The 22,620-nt window shown below is 35.5% G+C and overlaps 1 protein-coding gene across 3 annotated transcripts in view; it reads left to right on the top strand.

The window, feature by feature from the left end:
* Nucleotides 1–22,620, top strand: part of LOC121389469 (targeting protein for Xklp2 homolog) — a 46,033-nt gene that overhangs the window by 10,923 nt on the left and 12,490 nt on the right. For 2 of the 3 annotated variants that reach the window (XM_041521109.1, XM_041521108.1), the window contains exons 4-10: nt 1,575–1,895; nt 6,668–6,965; nt 10,230–10,404; nt 13,375–13,510; nt 18,766–18,973; nt 19,731–19,832; nt 21,399–21,569. In XM_041521109.1, the coding sequence (XP_041377043.1) occupies nt 1,575–1,895; nt 6,668–6,965; nt 10,230–10,404; nt 13,375–13,510; nt 18,766–18,973; nt 19,731–19,832; nt 21,399–21,569 (1,411 nt within the window). Of the gene's footprint in view, nt 1–1,574; nt 1,896–6,667; nt 6,966–7,632; nt 7,656–10,229; nt 10,405–13,374; nt 13,511–18,765; nt 18,974–19,730; nt 19,833–21,398; nt 21,570–22,620 lie in introns of all 3 variants that reach the window. The other variant, XM_041521110.1, reaches the window with a different exon arrangement.

The following is a 22,620-nucleotide window of genomic DNA, read 5'->3' as shown; positions in this document are numbered from 1 at the left end:
CCAGTGAAAGTGGGACCGACAACGACTGCCAAGCTTGATCAAGCGATTCTTCTTTCGATGATGAATAGTGTAGTAATGACGACTGGACTAATATTTGTGCAACACAACAAATAATGCCTTATCAGTTTGAACCTGGAACATCTTCCGATGAACCACCGGCCTGACAGATGACGATGAAAATGGTCGTGGAGACAGCTTACCACTAATTTACAACTTTTATTCTTGTTTTGTTCTTTAGCTTTTCGTGCGAATTATTTTGCTACACTGTATGTTCTAATACTTGTGATGTAGTAGAAAAAACGATAAATAACTCTTGAATTCTACGAGTCAAGTGGACCCGATATTGGTAATTTTAAGAAATAAACAAAAACGACTTTTAGTCCGTCCCATCCCTCTTTGAAGATGTTTTTTTTATGTGAATAATTTTAGGTTAGTTTGACGTAAAAAAAAAAAAAAAAAAAAAAAAAAGTAAAAGTGTTTTGGAAATAACAAAACAATACTATTTTTTGTGTGCAGTTGTGAAAACAGTCTGCTCAGAAATAAATAACTTATAGCACATTTCATAGTATGAAAAAAATGTTTTCTCTGTGGGAAGGTATAGTAAAATTAATTTAATGTATTTATAGTGTGTTTTACAGGGAACGCCTTTTTTCATACTATGGAATTTACAAATCATTTATTTCTGAGCTGATTGTTTTCTAAGATGCATACAAAATAGCTTCTTTTTTTTCTTTCTTTTTTTACAAAAAAACCCCTAAATTTTTGTAGGATGGGACGGACTAGGCTATAGATACTTACTTGTCTGTACTTTATTGTTTTAATGTTCTCGAACTGTAAAGAAAAATCTCACAAATGAACGAGACGCAAACGACAACAAATCGGATCTCGATGATTGCACGAACCATGCACGAGAAAACAAACTGACCAGAGTTGAAAGCATAACGCAATTTGGGACATTGGCGATATGCACCCCAATGTCATTTCGGTGTGTATGGCGTCGGCTTGTCATTTGTTTTGTGTCGCAGAAAAATTGTTGGTACGGCATCTTTTTTTAAAAGCCATAACACACGGTATTCCCCGCTTAAGCCGACAAGCCAGTTCGGACGAATCGAAACTAAAGTATGTGCTGTCGCAACGGTCTCCAGCATTTTCTTCCTGTCCAGTATTTCCACGTTTTTTAATCAAATTCACACACAGCTTTCTCACAACAACATTACTAGGAAATGCGTGAAGACTATAAATTTATTGGCTTTTGTATTGCTACAGCCGCCAACAACACGCCGTTTAACCATAATAAAACAAAAGAAGCAATGAACAATGGTGCTGACTATCGAAAGGAGTTCCCTTCGTAACGTCACGGATCAAATCTTACGGAAATTCCCGAAACGAATTCAGCTGGTTCTGTTTTTCAGGGGAATATTTTTAAATGGAAAATATACCGGTATATAAAAAAATTTATATTTAAAAAAAAAAAATTCTAATCATATTAAATAATATCTTGATTGATATAGCTCAATACATCATACATCTGGCACAGCACTTTAAATCACTTACTCGCTGTTTTCTAATTTTAGCACAGGGCCAACCCGTAAGACAAATAATGAGAAAAGTTGTGGGGTGATGTCTAAAACTGTGTCGGCGAAAACTGTACAGACTGGTGAAGGGCCAGACAAAGCAGTTAAAAGAACAATGTCCATGAAGCTGCCACATTCGGCCAGTAATCCGACTCATCACACCGATTCACCGAACAGGAAAAGACCTAACACACGAGGATATTCTGACGAAGTTCCAACAAAACAGACGAAGCCCATGACGAGATCAAGTGCTGGGTGTAGTTCTCGACCACCTGTCAAGATGCCCAAAATAACTGTTCCAAACGCTCCATCATTCGTGACGTATGTAATGGTTGTTATTATTAAGTATGTGAAATTTAAACAAATATATTTTTCTGTATTGAGGTACGGAGTCATTTTCTTATTATTAGATATAAACAGGGTTTCTGTCAGGGAGTAAAATGGGTATGGTGCCATACTCAGTTTTTTTTGCAGATTTTATTTTTTAAAGTTAACCTTTTGACAAAATTAATAACTCTTTAACCTTCTGACTACTGCAGGCGAGATATCTCGCCCGACGTCACGTCAGTCGATATACTGTACACTGTATACAGTGCATTCCCCAATTCATATTTCCCGCCGTTTTGCACACGACACTCGCTGGAAACGGAAATATAATTAAAGAAAAAATATTTTTTTTCAAAATGGTGGTTTTTGTTTTGATTTTTTTAAATTGAAAATACCTTGAAATTTTGAGTTCAAAAAGTGGTTTTCGGCAAGTATTTTCGCTTGACAATAATGGCGGCACGTCGCGGTAATTTTCAGGGATCGATAGCTGATTGTAACAACTAATTTGATAATAAATTTGATCGTTTTACCAAGAACGAAAATTACCAAATATTGCAATATGAATCGTAGTTCGGTTTTTACAAAAAATTCTGGTTAGAAAACCTACTGTTATCGGGAATAATGGACATAAATACTGGACAGCTGGCCACAAATGCCCGTAAGTAAACGCAACTTTTTCAATTTTTTGCCTAATTGTAATCACCATTAACCGATCTAAAATAATAAAAATTACAAAAAAAGACACGAAAATAATACTTACCGATTCATATATGAACTTTATGTATTTATGAAACATTTAAGTGAATATATGTGAGTAAAAATTATAAACTTGTACCCACTCAACGTGGTTTTTGTTAAAAATTAATCCAGTAGTCTAAAGGTTAACCGTCTGAGTACTGCAGGTGAGTTATCTCGCCCGACGTCACGTCATTCGACATACTGTATACAGTGCATTCCTCAATTCATATTTCCTGCCGTTTTGCACACGACACTCGCCTGAAACGGAAATATAATAAAAGAAAAAAGATTTTTATTCAAAATGGTGGCTTTTGTTTTTGAATTTTTCAATTGAAAATACAGTCATATCCGCTTATTTGGATGTGCCTCGTGCAACAAAAATATATTCAAATAAGCGGCATATTCAATAAACCGAAGATACAGTTTCGACATACGATATACCCAATTAAGACCTCTTGTTGATTTATGCAAACCCTAATTACGATTCTCCCAATTTGGGCCTCATGACATGTGGAATTTTCGTCAAAAACCGGTAAGTATTTTGTGTTAATAATATACCAATTCCAAGTTCCATATTGTGACTCTGTTGTCATTATCAAGTTTGTCTATAAACTTGATAAATACAAGAGGCAACAGTTAATGCCGTTTGTATGCCTAGAAGTAGAAGTGACTAAACATCTAATGACCCAGATAAAACCACCGGAAGCTCAATTAGACTGGCCACAGTCAAATAATTAAAAGGCCGTTATTAACTTCTTGATAATTAAACGGCCGTTATTAACTTCTTTGTACATTTGTAAATCAAGTGCAACAAGACCCCACCCCCACCACCCAATATAATCTTGAATAAGTAGTCATTTCCATGTTCTGTATTTTACCAGGACGTCTATCTGACTATTATCTGTGTGCATTTGTAACTGATTTGACAGGTAAACTAGACTGGCCAAAGTCAAATAAGTGAAAGGCCGTTATTCAATGTAACAGAAGGAAAAACACAAACACAAACGCTAATATTGGGCCCGATATTGGAATGTCTTTTTGTCTGGCGACGGAAAACTATTCTGATAAGGCCTTCTCCACATTGGCTGCTTTTCCCGTTCTGTCTTTTTCGTTCTGGGTTAGCATTGGCACATATCTCGTCGTATTTCTGAGCCAAAGATAAATCGTTTCGTTTCCGTTTATTTGCCATGTTGACATTGTGAAAAAAAAGAGTTCTTGTCAATATTTATAGCCAAAAGATGATTAATCCAACTTGCTAAGAAAATCTCCTACAACTTACCTTTTGTCGGCATTTAACAATTTAAACAGTAATCACCATAATCGGTCACCCCGAATGGGGCCTCACATTGTGAGCTGCAGAGGAAAAATCACGTGATCAAAAGATCCCGCTAAAAATAACACTAGTAGCAAACGGCTTTTGTTTGTTACTGTCACCGACAATTCATAGAGAAAAATATCTGACAAGTGTTTATTTATGGATTAAACATACACTGCTTCAAAAGTGGCCGACATGAGACTAAGGGATGCCTGCTTACGAAACGCACGTGGCCGCCAACAAGGTGGGAATGACCGACTTTGATCCTTGATTGTCCTGCATTGTCTCGGCCATTGGGTCACATTTGAGATGAATCTCAGAGTTCATGGATTAATTATGATGTAATTAGGAAATGTATTGATCAATAACGAGTCATCCGAAATAATTTAAGAAACAAGAAAACAAGTTTGTTGTAAGTCTTTTTCTTTTTTTTAAACAATGAAATTAAATAAAATTAAAAGTATTCATTTCTGCATGTACGATAGTATGGTATTACGTACGATCATAAATTTTACAAAATCACATCAAGTAATACAAACTTTCCTATGTTTTATGTGCAATTGCCATTCGGCAAGGATAATTTTATATTCAAATATCCGAAAACACGTTAAAAAACACATCCAATTAACCGTTGGATTTTGTATTGTCATAATGGCAAATGGTTCCGTGCAGGACAAACATATTCAAATATCCGAAATATACAATAATCCGACATCCAATTAAGTGGATTTGACTGTACCTTGAAATTTAGACACCTTGAGTGGGTACAAGTTTATAATTTTTACTCACATATATTCACTTAAATGTTTTATAAATACATGAAATAAAGTTCACATATGACTTGGTAAGTATTATTTTTGTGGGTATTTTTTAGATAGCTAATGGTGATTAAAATTAGGCAAAAATCTAAAAAGTTGCGTTTACTTGCGGGCATTTGTGGCCAGCTGTCCAGTATTTATGTTTATTATTCCTGATAACAGTGGTTTTGTGACCCGAATTTTTTTTAAAACCCGAACTATGATTCATATTGCAATATTTGGTGATTTTCGTTCTTGGTAAAACGATCAAATTTATTATCAAATTAGCTGTGATAATCAGCTATCGATCCCTGAAAATGACCGCGACGTGCCTCCATTGTTGTCAAGCGAAAATACTTGTCGAAAACCTCTTTCTGAACTCAAAATTTCTAGGAATTTCCAATTTTATTATATTTCTTTTTCCGGTGAGTGTTGTGTGCAAAACGGCGGGAATATGAATTGGGGAATGCACTGTATACAGTATACAGTATGTCTGACGTGACGTCGGGTGAGATATCTCGCCTGCAGTACTCGGAACAACCCCCACCATTCAATAATGCATACAATTCCAATGACGCAAAATGCTGCAGAATTTGTTTAATTGTTGAACGACTTTTTAGAGTGAGAAAGCACAAGAATACTTTGTAAAACAGTGTACACGTGTCGATCACGAGTAGCAGGCTTGATCCGCATTTTCAGTGATACGAAACATTTTGCCTCGTCAAATCGATCCTACTTAGTACTAATAGTTTGTCCCTCTCTGGATAATTTCGCCGCCAAATATGTATTTTATATTGACAATATTACTAAACCATTTAACAAAAATACAATTTAATTCATGAAGATACGAAGAACTTAAAACATGAAAAACACGTTTTACAAAATGCAAAACTCTTTTTGAAGTAAAGTTAATAATGACAACATTTAAGAAATAGTTCATTAATAATTAGACTAAAGCTTTCCAGATGGTGTCTAAAAATTCACACTCGGTAAGCACAAGTCGTCAGTATTGGGATACGTTAACAAGGTTTTTAGGGTGAATAGGAAATATTTTGTAGCGAGAATTGGTAGGAACTAGCTAGTTTTGGGACGAAATATCTGGCATATGGCTTTTCCAAACACCACCTGCCAAAATCATGCACGGTGGACGCTGAGTGGATGACAGCGTTAGGGTGGATATTTATATCGCCTGTCAGTCAAGTTGTCGGTGCTGATACTTTTTAATTGGCTGTCACTGTCCGAGTGTCGTGAAGTTTTGTTTTTCCTTTTATTTGTTTTATTATTTTCTTGGTTGTCCGTCAGGCAACTCTTCGACAAAGAATGGTTGCCCGCAACATATTTTGGTTGTCCCAGGCGTGCGGACAACCGATTTGTGCACCCCTGTAGCACATTTTTTTCTACATCCTGTTGACTGCGGTTGCATTCAGCACACACATTGTAAATATTCAATTACATAGAGCCATACCCCCAAAAAACCATTTCTAGCAGAAACCCTGACATGTTTATGAAAACAAAGCAAACCCATTTAATATGATTTTTTTATATAGATTTGTTACACACTTGGATAAAGGTGATTATTAAGCTGCAATGATTTTTAGACAGTTCTGGTAGTTTGTGGAACAAAACATTTAAATGACTTGTCCCTTTTCTTTTCCAGTGAATAGTTTGAGCACTGTACTCAGTAGTATATAAAAGACACCTTTTGCAACTTCCATCAATTGCTACTTAATCAAGTGCAACAAATATGATAGTTACATACCTCCCATGAATTTTCAGCATGTTTTTTCTTCTTCCCCGTTAACATTTTATTTCTACTAGTGGACAATAACTAGTTTTTCTCTGACTGCTGTGTTCCTACCATATGCTTATGAAAACACTGTAGCCAATGGTTGAAAGCTGTGTCTTCCTCGTTGCAGGCGGAACATGGCGTCCAATTCTAAGAAGGTGTTGACTACTGAAGAAAAAGAATTGGAGCAGATCGCCAGCTTCAGGCAACAGTTGGCGATGAAGAGGAAGCAGGCTCAGGCATCTCTAAAAGTTGTGAAGTTGTCTTCAGAGTACAAGCCTTTTCCGTCACAAGTAAAACCGACGATTCCAGTTGACTTCAGCTTCAAGACCGATAAACGCATTAAGCAACATGGTCAAGAGGCTAACACTCAAGAAACAAATCCATCAGACTTCACGAAAATGTTGCGTTCAAATACTGCACTTGATGTAATTAGTTTTCTTGACATTTTAATTTGTCGTAGTTTAGTTTTGCCACAGGTTTTATGTTGTAGTGTATTCTGCCCAAGGCAATGATTTTTGGACAGTCAACAAGTTGTCGACTAGATTAGATTCAGTTGTCTTGTGATAAGATCTCAAACAACTATTAATTTGTATTAGGCATCGGTGGATAGTAAATTTACTACATGCTGATTGTTGCAATTCCAAAGGCTAACGTTGTAGTTCGATGGTCGAATGTGGCTAATTTCATGACAACTCCACCAGAGCTCACCAGGTGTCTCTGACTTTTATGATAGATTTCACCATTTGTGCATCCATACAAATAATGGAGGAATGCAAAATAGTGGGGCCAAATTCTAATTAGTTTTGAAATTATAGTTGATAAAATGCATTTTCCATTGTCCTGTTTTTTTTACACTCGCGGCTGTGTCAAGTTGTTTTAGGTGACTTTTGAATGCTAATATTTTATTAACTAGATTTACCATGTATATATTAGGTATTATAGAAACATGCATCATATCTTTATACTAAATGAAGTTACATTAGGATAAAAAAAAAATGCTGGAAACCACTAGTCATTTGCAAATGAACACCCCCCCCCCCCCCCCACACCCCTCAAACAATGGGCCCTACATTTCATCAATCATAATATCAATATGTCCATCAAGAGTAATGATGGTATGTGGTGTTACTTGGCTTGCAAGTGTGCATTTATGAAATACAGTCCGTGATTACATAGAGGGAGCAGAGAAAACAGACAGGTGGCTGTTGATGATTACAGGGTGTCTCGTAAAGTCTTTAAGACATTTGTTGTTGTTTCTTTGTACTGCAAAAGGCCGTGGTATGTGCTTTCCTGTATGTGGGAAAGTGCATATAAAAGGTCCCTTTCTGCATTACGAAAAATGTAGCAGGTTTCCTCTGATGACTACGAGTCAGAATTACAAATGTTTGACATCCAATAGCCGATGATTAATTAATCAATGTGATCCAGTAATCAGTGTGATCCAGTAGTGTCATTAAACAAAAAAACTTCTTCTTGTACTGCTAATTAACGGATGTTTATTCCACAGTTGACTATAAATCAACTTTCGACATGTCGCCTCCTTCAGAAATGTAACTGGAATGTAATCATTTAACCGTTCTCAACAAGTTTTTCTTTTTTCATTTAATCCTTTAATTCCTACTTCATGCAGTGTATTATTATAGTAAGTGAATCTACAAATGTCAAGCTTAGCCTACACAGGGGCAATTAAATGCATTCCAGAGTCATACGTTCTTAATTGATAGTCTAGATATTTGGATTGCACCTTGTCACTGTTGGTAAAACATCCTTTTTATATAATAGTAAACATTTACTGAGACCACTTAATACAGGTATTTTAGCGATTTGGGATCCGATTTAGGTGTCTGCTGTCCGTGTTAGACAGGTGACCGCTTATTACGAGTGTATTTACATTAAAACTTGTTTTGGGAGAGGAAAAAGTGTCTGCTTACAGCAGATGACAGCTGATTACAGGTTGCCATTAGGACAGGTTTCACTGTACTGTAAATCATAAAATTAATAAGAGATACAGGAAATTACCATCGGCTGACACAAATGGCTAGTTTCCACTGGTTTGACTGTCAAAATGAATGTCAACTGCTATTGTTTAGTGGATGTGAGCTAAAACTCAGTAAGTGCTGGGAAAATTCATCATTTTTTGTTTTGCAGTGTGATTTTTAAAAGTTGCATTTGCCAGATGCATTAATAAAAATACGCATTTTAGTACCTATATCCCAACACAATAATATGACGCATTATATGGTGGTAGGTGAATTTAGCAGATATGTAGGAATGTGAATGTGTTGTATGAAAGTAGGCTTTAAAACCAACACTTGAAATAAGCTGCAGTCTGTGAAACTGATTAGTAGGTTACATGGTATTTCTCAATCGTAACAGATTTGGTTACTACTTTTGTTGTGAGGTTTCAACTATTTATAGAAGGTAAAACAGGTTGCTGCTCAGAATGGATCATACTAAATGCTGGACGAATGGATCTTATTGAATACCAGCATGGCTTTCAGTTGAATCAAGCGTTATGTTAGCGCTGAGAAACTATTTGCACTCAACAATATGTTCGTGCCATATGTTTGCGGGCACAGTACAATCTCGAAAGATGACTTCAAATGACAAAGATGGTGAACAAATTATAACGAACGGGTCTTACTTAACACGGAAATTGCGGTCGGTAAATTTCAGTGTATTCGGGTGTTTAGTTGGACCCATTAAGACCCAGTTGTAAGTGCCATTAAAATTATCAACACCATAAGAAATACAAAAATGTACGATAAAAGTAATTAGCAACAATGTGATTTCATTTGGGTATTTGTTACAGTAAGTACTATCATCAGAGAAAATAGTGCGCAAAGACTATTTTGGATATACTATCGGTCATAGGAAAACACCATGACGTAATTGATACAAGACCTGAACTGTTTCTAGACTTATTTCTAGAGATAAACCAAAAAAAAATAGAATCACTCTCTTTTTTCAATAATGCTTAATATTCAGTACCATTCTATAAATTGTTTAGGAACTCCAGGTCATTTGAAATTATCATTAGTAAGTTTACAAAAATAGTCATTCCTGGGCCATTTAGATCACATACATGAATCTTTTTCCTGGATTGAGTCGGTTACTTGTAATAGGGAACATGTGTATCTATAAATGAAAAACAATATAATTTGAAAAAAAATTTCAACATGCATAATTTATTACATGCATGAAAGTAAATTTTGGCAATTTCTTTTCATAAATTATCTGAGTAAATTTTTGTCTCAAAATCTGCTACCTTTACTCTTTTATTATTTATAAATCTATCACACCCTTAGAGCACCTGTGGTTGAGTTAATGTTTATTGTTATTATTTTACAGGTATCGGTATCTGTATATTTTTGGTGATTTACCTCGGTATCAGTACGGTATTCAGTATACCTATACTGATATCGAGCAATATTTTAGGTATACTCTGCTTTAAATGCATGCCTGAGTTTAGTTTCACTGGCTAATTTAATCTAAATAAAATTAAATTCCATACACAAGGCTCTCATTTCTCTCTTTTCAGCTATTTTACGTTCGTCAGATATATTGTTAGTGCTGATACTAAATGACGGATAACATTTTTTAATTTTGAAATTTGCTTGGTACTGATACCAAAGTGTATATACGGTATACCACCCAGCTCTAATGGTTTTGTTGTGTGTTTTTTATAGTCTACTGGTCCTAAGCATTTGACGAAGCCCCAGCCATTCAAGATGTCGACCACCACTCGGAAACGCTCGTCCTCAGTATCCGAGGACAAGTCATCGGAAAACTTTGTATCAATGGCAGAAAAGGTGAAAGTTTTTCATAGCAAGACTCCAGACAGATTTCGAAAAGTTCCGAAGAGTAAGTTATTTCATAGTAAATGCTTGCATAAAAATATGCTATGCTATTAAAAATATGCTATGCTATTAAAAATAAATCTTAAAGTGCTGTTCCAGATATATGATGTATTGAGCTATATCAATCAACATATTGTTTAATATGATTAGAAAACAGGTGTATTTCCGATTTAAAAATATTCCCCTGAAAAACAACCAGCAGAATTCGTTTCGGGAATTTCCGTAAGATTTTACCTGTGATGTAACGAAGGGAACTCTTTCGATAGCCAGTGCCATTGCTTCTTTTGTGTTTATTGTGGTTAAACGGTGTTTGTTGGCGGCTGTAGCAATACAAAAGCCGATGAATTTAGTCTTCATGCATTTTCAAGTAATGTTACTGTGAGAAAGCTCTGTGTGAATGCGATTAAAACAACGTGGAAAGACTGGACAGGAAGAAATGTCCGAGACTGCTGTGACAGCAGTGGACACTTCAGTTTCGATTCATTCGAACTGGCTTGTCGATTTAAAGGGAGGGTAAACTCAAATAAGAGCCTTATGTGTTGGAAAGATGCATACCCGAACCACCAACACATACTGACACTTTAACAAATGAAAAACGTGTAATTTTAGAATTAATAAAAAAACATGATTATTCCTTCTAACTGGGAACAGCCATTTTGTTTAGTTTTTGTGACGTCTGGTGGTATAGCTTGGGGTGAAGTGACGTCAGCTCCGTCCAACCCCTCTTAAGCACAGTGTAAACAAACGCTCTAATTTACGACACGGCACTTCGCTTTCATCAACCTGACTTGTAAAAACAACATAAATGACTTGATAGTATAATAAACTATTTAGCTAAATATATTTCAGTTTGCATCAATAGAACGAAATGGAGTTCTAGTATTTTGCATATCGTCAACGTTCCAAAGTGCATAATGCTTCAATCTCCGTTCAGTTTGTTTTCTCATGCACTGTTCGTGCAATCAACACCCTATTTGGTGTCATCTGCTTTTCGTTCAGTTGTAAGGTTTTTCTTTACAGTTCGAGAACATTTTCATTAACACACGTCGGTGAACCCATTGGGCTATTTCTCATTCCAGCCAGTGCTTCACAACTGGTGTAATAAAGGCAGTGGTATGTACTATCCTGTCTGGGATGGTGCATATAAAAGATCCCTTGCTGCTAATCGAAAAGAGTAGCCCATGAAGTGGCGACAGTGGGTTTCCTCTCAATATCTGTGTGGTCCTTAACCATATGTCTGATGCCATATAACTGTAAATAAAATGTGCTGACTGCGTCGTTGAATAAAACATTTCCTTTCCTTTCCCACAACCATTTTCATTATCTGTCAGGCCAGTGGTTCTTCAAATATTAGTCCAGTCGTCATCACTACACTATTCAAGAATCGAATTGTAATTGAACCTGGCAGTCTGTCAGTTTCACTTTTCACTTGCACTGTAAGTCATCTTGTGGTAAGTTTCTGTGAAGCGAGTTCCCTTCACGACGTTACGGCTATGTACAGGCAAATGTTTTTACTGAGAATTTTACTCTGTCGTTTCCGGCAGTGATTTTTTAATACTTTTATGGGGCATTTTCGTAATTATTGATTTAGATATCAGTGTAAAATATTATTGCAATGAATTAAGAAGGCACTTAACTGTGGAGTTTGAAATTTTAGTGTATGGTCTGGAACAGTGCTCACTTTAAATAAAAATTACACTTTTTACTTTATAAATGGTTGGCATGCGTACTTGTTTATTTTTGGTTTTGTTTTGATGAATGTTGTCTGTTGGTCAAAAATAAAGAGCACCCTAGTCCACTTCATACGTACGTTTGATTAAACATTGATTGGGAGGATATTTAAATACTCAAATAATGAACATCCTAGCAGTTGATGGGTTAAAATGTAATGTTTCTGTTGCCTACAGTATTTCGTCGTTAATTGAAAACCATTACTTCCACAAACGTAACTAACATAACCATAGTTCTGTACCAGTGGATCTAAAAATTGGGGTTGGGTGTTTGGAAAATACTGGTAAATTACTTGGGCATGGGCTGTATTCAAGCATGGATCATTAGTGGGTTGTTGGCCAAAAAACTTTTAAGAACCACTACATGCCATCATAGAATGTTTTACTTTACTACGAATCTTGCTAGTTCAATTAACTTTTAGACCACTGGATTAATTTTTGACAAAAACCGTGTTGAGTGTGTACAAGTTTGTAATTTTTACTCAATTTACTTAAATGTTTTATAAATTAATAAAATAAAGTTGATATTTGAATTGGTATGTATTATTTTCGTGGATTTTTTAAATTTTAATATTATTTTAGATCAGTTAATGTTGATTAAAATTAGGCAAAAAAATTAAATAAATTGTGTTTACTTGTTGGCATTTGTGGCCAGCTGGCCAGTATTTATGTCCATTATTCCCAATAATTTATAAGTGGGTTTCTGAACAGAAATGTTTTTTAAAAAATGAACTACGATTCATATCCCAATATTTGGTGATTTTCGTTGTTGGTAAAATGATAAAATGTATTATCAAATTAGCTATCGCAATTGGCTATCAATGCCTGAAAATGACTGACGTACCGCCAAATACTTTACAAAAAACACTTTTTCAACTCAAAATTCTGAGTTGTTTTCCGTTAATAAATCGATTCCGGTGAGTGTAATGTGCAAAACGGCGGGAAATATGAATTGGGGAATGCACTGTATACAGTGTACAGTATATCGACTGGCGTGACATCAGTCGAGATATCTCGCCTGCAGTAGTCTGAAGATTAATACAGAATCTAGGTTTCACACTCCATGAGGTGTATATTTGTAGAAAAACCCAAGTTAGAAAAACTGAGTGTACTTATACCTGTATGTATACTGATTGTAGCTATGAAACATCATGAGATATATCAACACACACATATTCCATCACTATGTTCTGGTGAGAACAGCTGAATGTATTGTTTTAAGAGCTTTTATATTGTCGTCACAGAGCAAGAAGAAAAGAAGTTTGATCCTCGGTTAACGGTTCCCTGCACACCGGTACTGCAGACGAGGAATAGGACACGAGGCGTCAAGGTGCCGAGTCAGCACCAACTGGAAGAAGAGGAGTTGCAAGACATGAAAAAGTGAGTGCTATCACGAGGATCTGACCCTGTGCTTATATACCTTAAAGTCCAGACTTTAATGTCATGGCAACGCCATTCAAATAGCATTACATTAAAGTCTAGACTTTAAGTTTTATAAGCACGGGCCCAGGTGTGCTGCGAGAATGACGACAGGACATTAGTTCCCATTAAATTGTCTGTTCTAAGCACAGCAAGGTCTTTTTTATGCAGTAATGTTATTAACAGCTGCTAAACAATTGTGGATATATTCAGAAATGCATTTCAGGTTATTGTAATCTCATTAAAGCTTAAATTTTTAGTAGTTTTTAAGTTTACTGGCCCAGTTTACAAAGCCTATTTATGACCGACAGACGTGTAACTACAAGCCTGGAAATAAGTGTCCGGTCACGGTCATTGTCCGGTACGTATTTGTGATTTGTCACGATTTGACAGTCGCGTATTTAATATTAGCGGTCATCTTGTCCGGCACAAAAACTGCTATTTTTATTTTGTCTTAGCCGATTTCTCTATATTTTGAGAAAAAAAAGAGAGGCATATTTTGAATATTTTCCGACTAGTGTGCACGTGCACGAAGCTTACATTAGTTTTTATGGTAACTAAATACAAACGAGAAGGCATTTACGTTTTCCACGAGAAAAAACAACACACAAATTGTTTTTGTCTATTAATAGACACGCCTAATGACCTCACCTCGGCGAATCATTGGTTCAATGGTTGACACAAACGGCGTGATAATTATAAGCGTCTTTTAGCACTAAAGTTTACCTTTAAAATTAACTGACAATTAATTGATTCCGATTATATTTATTTAATGGAATGTTATTGTACCTCTAAAACGGAACGGTCACACATCGGTCATTATTAATATTATTTTGGGGGAAGAGACACCTCAACCGATTACTACAGCTGGTGTCTATTAATAGAGCGGGGCCGCGTTGCACACCAAAAAACCCACTGTGAACGCTACGCATTTCTGCTCAACTATGCACAACGAATAGATCTGCACGCAAACATATTTAAATACAAGGAAGAAAACACCCAAACGTACTACTAAAAAATTTATAACTTTTATTTCCTTGACGAATTGGCAGAAATCGCGTCTCGCGAAATATGTCTGCTGCACTTACGCTGCTTATACGGAACGCGGGTCCGATCAGAAAAATCGTTAATCGGCAAATGTGTTCCGAGTGACCCGAATAGCCGACAGCACGAAATGTTTGCCCCCACCCCCCCACCCGAGCGAAGTTAATTATGTCAGTAAATAACATAAAATAACAAATCAACAGAACACGTCTTATACTTTATACGGGTCAATATATATTTAAAAATAATAACAATAAAACGTGAAACCGAGAATATAGTGACGTCATCGCCCGTGCATGCACAACGGATATCACGTGGTGTCCGTAAAGGTAAAGAATTTAGAATGTCGAAAAAGATAACATCTTTTTTTGATAAAACTACAAGTGTAGCAAGTACAAGTAGTAGTACGTGTGATACTAATGTCGGTAGCGAAACATCAGATTCATCCCCACAAATTACCAGCATTACAAAGAAGCAGGTTAGAACTCTACGATCAACAACGTTGCAAAAATGGATAAATGACGACTTGGTAAAAACTAATGCATCCGTTTGGTTAAAACACGAAACAAATTCTAAAGGTGAGGTGACCGTAATGAGGTGTGTCGTCTGCACACAGTTTGAGAAAGAGATACGGTGTAGTAGAGATTTCACTGACGTTTGGATAAGAGGGTCTACAAACATGCGCTTATCAAATGCTAGAGACCATTCTTCAACAAACTACCATAAACATGCATACAAACTTTACGTCAAGGACATGAACGCTAGGGGTGAATGTGTTGAACATCTTCACAATGTATTTGAACCAGACCCCCAACAACAAACGCTTGGTGACAGCTTTTGTAGTATGACTAAAGTACAAGAACTTCAACAAATAAAAAAATTTGAAATAGCATATTTTATTGCCAAAAAAGAGCTCCCATTCTCTGTGTATGAAGATTTGATTAAACTGGAAACTTACCATGGTGTAGATATAGGTGATCAAGCTTACACTAACCGTAAACAATGTGCAGAATTTGTGGACATTCATGGACAGTTTATAGCATCAAAGCTGCATGATGATCTTTCAAAAGCCAAATTCTATAGTGTTTTAACAGATGGGAGCACATACAAGTCTGTTACAGAAAAGGAAGTTGTATATGTACTGTATTTTGATCCTTATTCTAAAAATGATGAAATTGAAGTGAAGCTTTCATTTCTTTACCTAAAAGATGTCAAAAAGGGAGATGCACCTGGAATACTTGGTGCAATTGAGGAGAGTTTTCACTCACTGGGTATCATGCCAAGTGAACTTTATTCAAAGCTTATTGGTTTTGGTGCTGATGGTGCATCAGTCAACAGTGGTAATAAAAGTGGAGTAAAAGCACTTCTGGAACAAAAAGCACCATGGCTAATATATACATGGTGTGTGGCTCACAAATTAGAATTGGCCCTGAAAGATGCCTTAAATACTACCGTATTTCAAAAGGTGGACAATATGCTGCTGAGGTTGTATTACCTTTACCATAAATCTCCCAAAAAACTACAGGAACTGAAAACTTTGCACAATTTAGTCAAAGATACATTTGAATTTGAAGAGGGCTCTCTGAAACCAAAACGTGCTTGTGGTACAAGGTGGATTTCTTTCAAGTTGTCAGCACTGCGGATGGTCCTGGATAAATATGGTGTTTACATGCAACATCTACAGCACTTAGCTGGTGACATAAAATGTAAAGATCATAAAAAGATATGTGGTTATCTGTGTGAGTGGAATTCTAGTCGCATGCTTTTGTATGTTGCATTCTTTATTGATGTCCTGAACCCAGCAGCTATATTGTCCAAAGCATTTCAAGAAGATGTTATTGACAGTGTTGGAGTTCTACATAATATCAAGTGTTCTGAAGAATCTCTTGATCAATTGTTAACTAGGTCTTTTGAGGATCTTCCTGCTGTTAAATTTCTGTTTGGAAAGTTACAAAAGACTGATTCAGTGTACACTTATCAGGGGATAGAATTCACTAAAACAAGTTTTCTGAAGGCCACTGAAGATGTAAAATCAGCAAAGAATACCATTATAAATGCTGTACACTGTGCCATGGATTCCAGACTAAAGGGTGCCAGCAGTATACAGCTGAATAATGTTGCCACTATATTAAACACTGAACACTGGAAATCAAATGTTGATGTGGCAGGTGTAGACTTTACGGATGTCAATGTTACTGAACTGATAGAGAACTTTCAGCCTGTATTGCTGAAACAAGGATTTTCTCCAGATGCCTCTCCTCAAAATATTCTAGAGGAATGGCACGACATGGTCAGGTACACACTGGACTTTTTACATCCACATAAAAGTTGTTACAAAAAAACCTGGAAAATTTTGTTTAACTGCTAAGTCCACTAAGTGGAAGAATATACTGACTTTCATTGAACTTTTGTTTTCTGTACCAGTTTGTAATGCAAAACTTGAGAGAATGTTTTCTCGCTTAAAAAGAACAAAGAGTCATAGCAGGTGTTCTTTAGGTGAGGACAGGTTAACAAATATCCTACGAATTGTTGAGGAAGGTCCCCCACTGGGATCATTTGATGTAAGCCCTGTAGTTCATCTGTGGAACCAGGTGAAAAGGAGGAGACCAAATCAGAAGAAAAGGCAAATGTACAAAAAGAGACCCCCAAAAGTAAAATACCAGAAACTAGAAACTGAAAGAAAGGAGATTAGTGGATCTGATTCGGAGTCTGGTGACACAAGTGAAAGTTTTAGTGATAATGAAAATGTATTCTGTTTATCTGACAGTAGTGACAGTTCAACATTTGAAGGTTTCCTGCCTACGGATATATAACATGAACGATATCATAAACTAGAAACTAGAAACCGAAATCAGATACAAGTCAAAGTTATGCTGACAACATTGTTTCTTATCTGATTCTGACAACAGTGGCTGCTTAAGATTTGAAGGTTTCTTACCAAAGTGATATTGGCAGTTGTTGATCTGAATACAATAACAATGACCATATAAGTAATTTATCAGTCATACTATAATTTCATGCATTTATTAATATTACAGGATTAATAAAAGATAAATAACATTCTAAAATTTGTAATAATTGCTTTCGATATTTACACACTGGCATGCAATTTGGTGACAGGTACATTTTAATTTGTGACAGGCACAAACTGACTGATATAGGACAGCTTGACAGGCACGGTCCAAATAATTATTTCCAGGCCTGTAACTATATATACATTTACAATGCTTAAAAATCTGCATTCAACAAAAACACATTTCGTAAATTCGACCCCTACTTGTTTGTACTTCATTTAAGCATGCATATTTTGGGCACATATTTGGTGCAATCTAAAGCCGTGAGAGCAAGTACTGAAGGATTTCAACCTATTCGGGTGGAGGGGGTGGGGTACCTTTAAAACTAAATTAAAGGCACAAAATAAAAATTAAAATTGTGGTGCATATCACGAGATTGTGTCTCTAATTAGTAAACAAAATCACACTTTCTGGTATTGTTTTTCAGTTCTGCTTATCTTGTGGTTAAACTAGATAAATAGAGTTAACCATTCGTTGACTTTTGTTTTTAAAATGTTAGTTAATTTCAGTTGCCTACACATCATATTTACTTCTTTTTTTTTCAGTTATAAACCTCTGTATACTAGTTAAAGGGACATACCCTAGTTTTTAAACACTAACGCATATTCTGTTACTATTATAACCGTTTTTGATAACTTAAATTATCATTTAATTTGCATTAAAATTACTTTTAGCTAAAAGGAAAAAGAACCAAGAGTTAACTCTTGATAGTAACGTAGTTCATATGATTTTCTTTTGAATAATGCACTTACTAAAAATATTAAAATAACATTTTGTATTAGGCACTTTTGTTTTTGAATAAATTTTGGAACGTTTATTATGAAATAATAACTTTTTATTCGTTATTAGGAATACAAAAGTGAAAAGTGCATAGGCATGTTTATTATAAGAAAAAGCATGACAAGTTGCGAAACCAAATCCAAAACTGCATTATGAAGGTGTGGGTGGGTGGACTTGCTTCAGGCAAGTAGAAATTGATGGGAACGAGTACAATCAAATCTAGGATTAAAAATATTTTTAAAAACATTGCTTAGCAAAACCATTTTCGTTATTTATTTTCATGCTGGCTGAAGTTAATATGTGGAATTTTATTTTCAGACATCAATTCAAAGCACATGGTGTGAATACACAAATTTTAAAGCATCCAAATATTGGTGTTCCTAAAGTTGCCGTAAAACCTACCACTGAGCCCAAGGAGTTCAACTTGCACCCTGGTAAACGGAGCGTGGAACAGGCTGAAACAGTTGAAGAGAAACACGAGTTTCATGCAAATCCCTTGCCTGTGCAAATATTGAAACATACAGTGGTAATGTTGATCTTTGACTTTTAACATGGTGCAAGCCTATGACAGTTGAAGTTATGTTTTAACTCATTGATAAGTTTATTTATTTATTTATTTATTTATTTATAAGTTTAACTAATTTATTTAAACTTTTGTGTCGTAAGGAAATAACATGAATGCTAGGAGATAAAAAAAAATATTGACTGTATGCAACTTCAATTTTTTTAAAATGACAAAATTTTACTTGTTATGTTTCAATTTCTTTCAGTTACTTAGGCCTACAGTATTGACTATATACAACTTCAGTCTTTTAAAAATGACAAAATGTTACTTGTTATATGTTTGAAGTTTGTTCAGTTATTTGGGCCTACAGTATTGAGACTAATGCCTATATTTGTATTTTCTGTCATGCTTAGTTGCCACTGATGCAACGTTCAGTTTGCCTGTTCAGGGCCTGTTGTTACAAAATACAGTAGAATCTTGTTGGGTCGAATACACTGTAACGCTCGAACTGAAAACGAAGTCCCAAGTTACACTTATACGATGTTGACCAAGAGGTTAGGTTGAACTACCAGATGTTTCGAACTCTTTCTCGAACACCGACGGGGTTTGGGCCAATGGGATTCAACTGTAGTTTACAGCTAGAATCAAACTTGGTGACTTAATTGACTTTATACTACCAAGGTTAAAATGTATAACTGTTTGATGAAGCAATTGTAATTCTGTAGCCATTTGGTCGTGTCCCGCCCTGTATGTAGTCATTGAAGTTTTGTTTTTCAAGGGAGTGAAGCCTGCTAAAGTAATTCCTGTGACGGTGCCTCAGTCTCCTGCGTTTGCGTTGAAGAATCGTGTCCGACTTCCTGTCGAGATTCCAGACGATAAGGTAGTGTTAGTCTGAAACTGTTTGACATGCGTCGATTCTCAAATGTGTACATACTCTAAACCATCATTTATTTGCTAAGAAGTTTGATCTTTTAAGTTGCAGACCTATGTTTTTAAACACTGCAACATATTTTTTTTTATTGTTAGAAGCATTTTTGATAATTGAAATCCTACATTACTTATACTCTAAATTATTGTCTCTATTTCAGTACTTATGACAATAAACACTGGGTTAGATGTCAGTTAGCTCATCCTTATTGAGTTCTGTACATCCAAAGTGTTTCTGGTCATGCTACTGTTTGTACTCAAGAAATGCATTTTTCGTAATCTTAAAAACCACATGTACTTCTGAGAAGTTATTATTACCGAGATGAGCTCTGGAGGACATTTCCCTATATCAGCGTTAGACTATTGTTTCACTCTAGATTAATTAACTACATTTGGTTTCCATTTTCAGTGGTTGAAATTAGGATTTGAGACTTTAAAACCAAATTTTTAAAATATAAAATAAAACAATTGATAGTACAGTTGTTTTTATTGTTTAAGTAACATTGTATTGGGGCACTTTGTTTTTATAATTTTGATTAGCAACAGTTGCTAATTTAAAACTGATTAGTAAAGTTCTGCTATTTAACATTTTCAAATTGTATAGTGATCTCAAGTTTGCATTGTGAATTGCAACATGGTGAATAAAATGTAGGTGTTGGATTTAAAAAAAAACAAAAAAAATTTAATGCCAGAAATAAAATAACAAAATTGTAAAAATTCTGAATTAATATCATTGTCATTAATGTTATAGTATGCTCTTTAATAATGATACTAATAATCAGTATACAGTATGTAATTTTTGGAAGCAAACACCTTTTTCAGCCCAAAGCTATAGTTATTGGTGAAAAGAAAATATTTCGAGTTAAATGCTTTTTTTCTTCTACAAATCGGAGATGGGATGTAACTTGGGTGGTAAAGAATTTGCCCGAGGTGCATATAAAAGATCCCTTGCTGCTTTAGTAGACCCCTAACGGTCCAACCGGAGGGGACTATAGGTTTCATCTCAGTCCTTCCGTCTGTTCGTCCATCTGTCCCACATGTTTTTTAGATGTTTTTTGCAGAAGGCTTTGAGATATTGTGTATCACTTCATTATGTACTGTTACAGATCACGTTTGACTTTCATGAAGATTTATCCATTTTTGATGCAGTTACGTCCCTTGAACTTAAGAGATGTGAAAATTTGTTTTCTGGATTTTGTAATGCCTGGAGATATCAAGATGAAATTTTGTATATAGCTTTATCATTTGTATATAGCTTTACAGATCAAGCTGAAGTTTTGTGGCGATTTACCTACTTTTCAGAGTTATGCCCCTTGAATTTAGGAGATAAGAAAAATTGTTGGACCTGGTAGGGGACATTTATTTCTTTAGCAGTATTCTGATGATTGTTCATGAATAGCAGTAGTGTGTATTGCTGCCATGGTTTTCTCTCAAACTGTTGAAATAACTCCAGATGGCCATTGTTTACAAATGTGCTGGGGTGCCATTAAACAAATATTCTTCTTTGTTTTTCCTACAGGAGTGTTCTTTGACAAAAAGTCGCCCAGTTCCACACGTGGGAATTCCATTTCAACCGAAAATATCACACAATTACACAGTTCCGCAACCATTTTCATTTGAAAAGCGTAACAAGTCAGTGCAGCAGAAGAAGGAAGAGAAACTCCGCCAGTTGTCTGAAGACGAAAGGAAGGTAACAAACCATTCAGACTACATCATGCTTTCAAGTCGATCCTTATGTTGATTCAGTTAATTACAAGCCTTTGGCAAGCGAAAAAGAACATGGGAGTTCATTAGTCCTACGTAAATAGTATTGCCAAGTAGCAAGTTGGGCATTCTCTTTATTATCGATTATCGTTCTGTCATTCCATGGAAGATTTTCAAACAGTTTTAAAGTGTTCAAGATTGTCAAGCTGAGAATAAGAGACAGGAAAACATTGCAGGGACATATCACCCATGGTTCAACAACACTTTTGGTGGGGGTGGGCGTGGGCGTAATGTCAGTATTACCATATCGGCAAATGTACTGGCATGAAGTAAAATGTAGGATTCCCTAGGCCACAAATATACTGACATCACCACTCTTAAATTAGCAGCTGTTAATTGTCAACCGATTTTAGTCACAAATGTTTTGTTACAGATGCTATTGTGCAATGAACAAAATGTAAGTTCCTAACTTATGAGCAGTGTTTATTTTGTTTATTGCATTCAGTAAATTAGAAAATAAACAAATATTTAATCATGAATAATAAATAAAAATTACACAATGTAATGCTGTGTGTCATTGTCATTGTTCTCTTCCTCCTCTCCCCCACCCCCGGATAAAAATGTACTTCTTTTTTGGTCCTACTCTATATTAATAAAAATCAAAATCTGGCTTATGCCTCCTGCGCCCACAAACAACTAATCCTGTTTAATTATCTTTATTAGTCTCCTATAGGTTTCATCTCCGTCCAAGTCTGTCTGTATGTCCGTCTGTCCCACATACAGTTTTCCATTGTTTTTTCCACAATGTCTTGATATATTGAGCTAAAATTTTGTGTATGGCTTTATAATATACTATTACAGATCAAGTTTGACTTTCATGACGATTTACCCATTTTTGACGGAACTTATGGCCATTGAACTTAAGAGATATGGAAATTTGTTTTCCAGACTTTTTTCTCCCAATGCCTCAAGATATTGAGTTGAAATTTTGTGTACGGCTTTACAATGTAATCTTACAGATAATATTTAACATTCAG

This window comes from Gigantopelta aegis, chromosome 14 (assembly GCF_016097555.1).
Source record: "Gigantopelta aegis isolate Gae_Host chromosome 14, Gae_host_genome, whole genome shotgun sequence".
Classification (NCBI taxonomy): Eukaryota; Metazoa; Mollusca; class Gastropoda; order Neomphalida; family Peltospiridae; genus Gigantopelta; species Gigantopelta aegis.
Note: the sequence above shows the minus strand (reverse complement) of the source record. Positions and strands in the feature narration are given on the sequence as shown.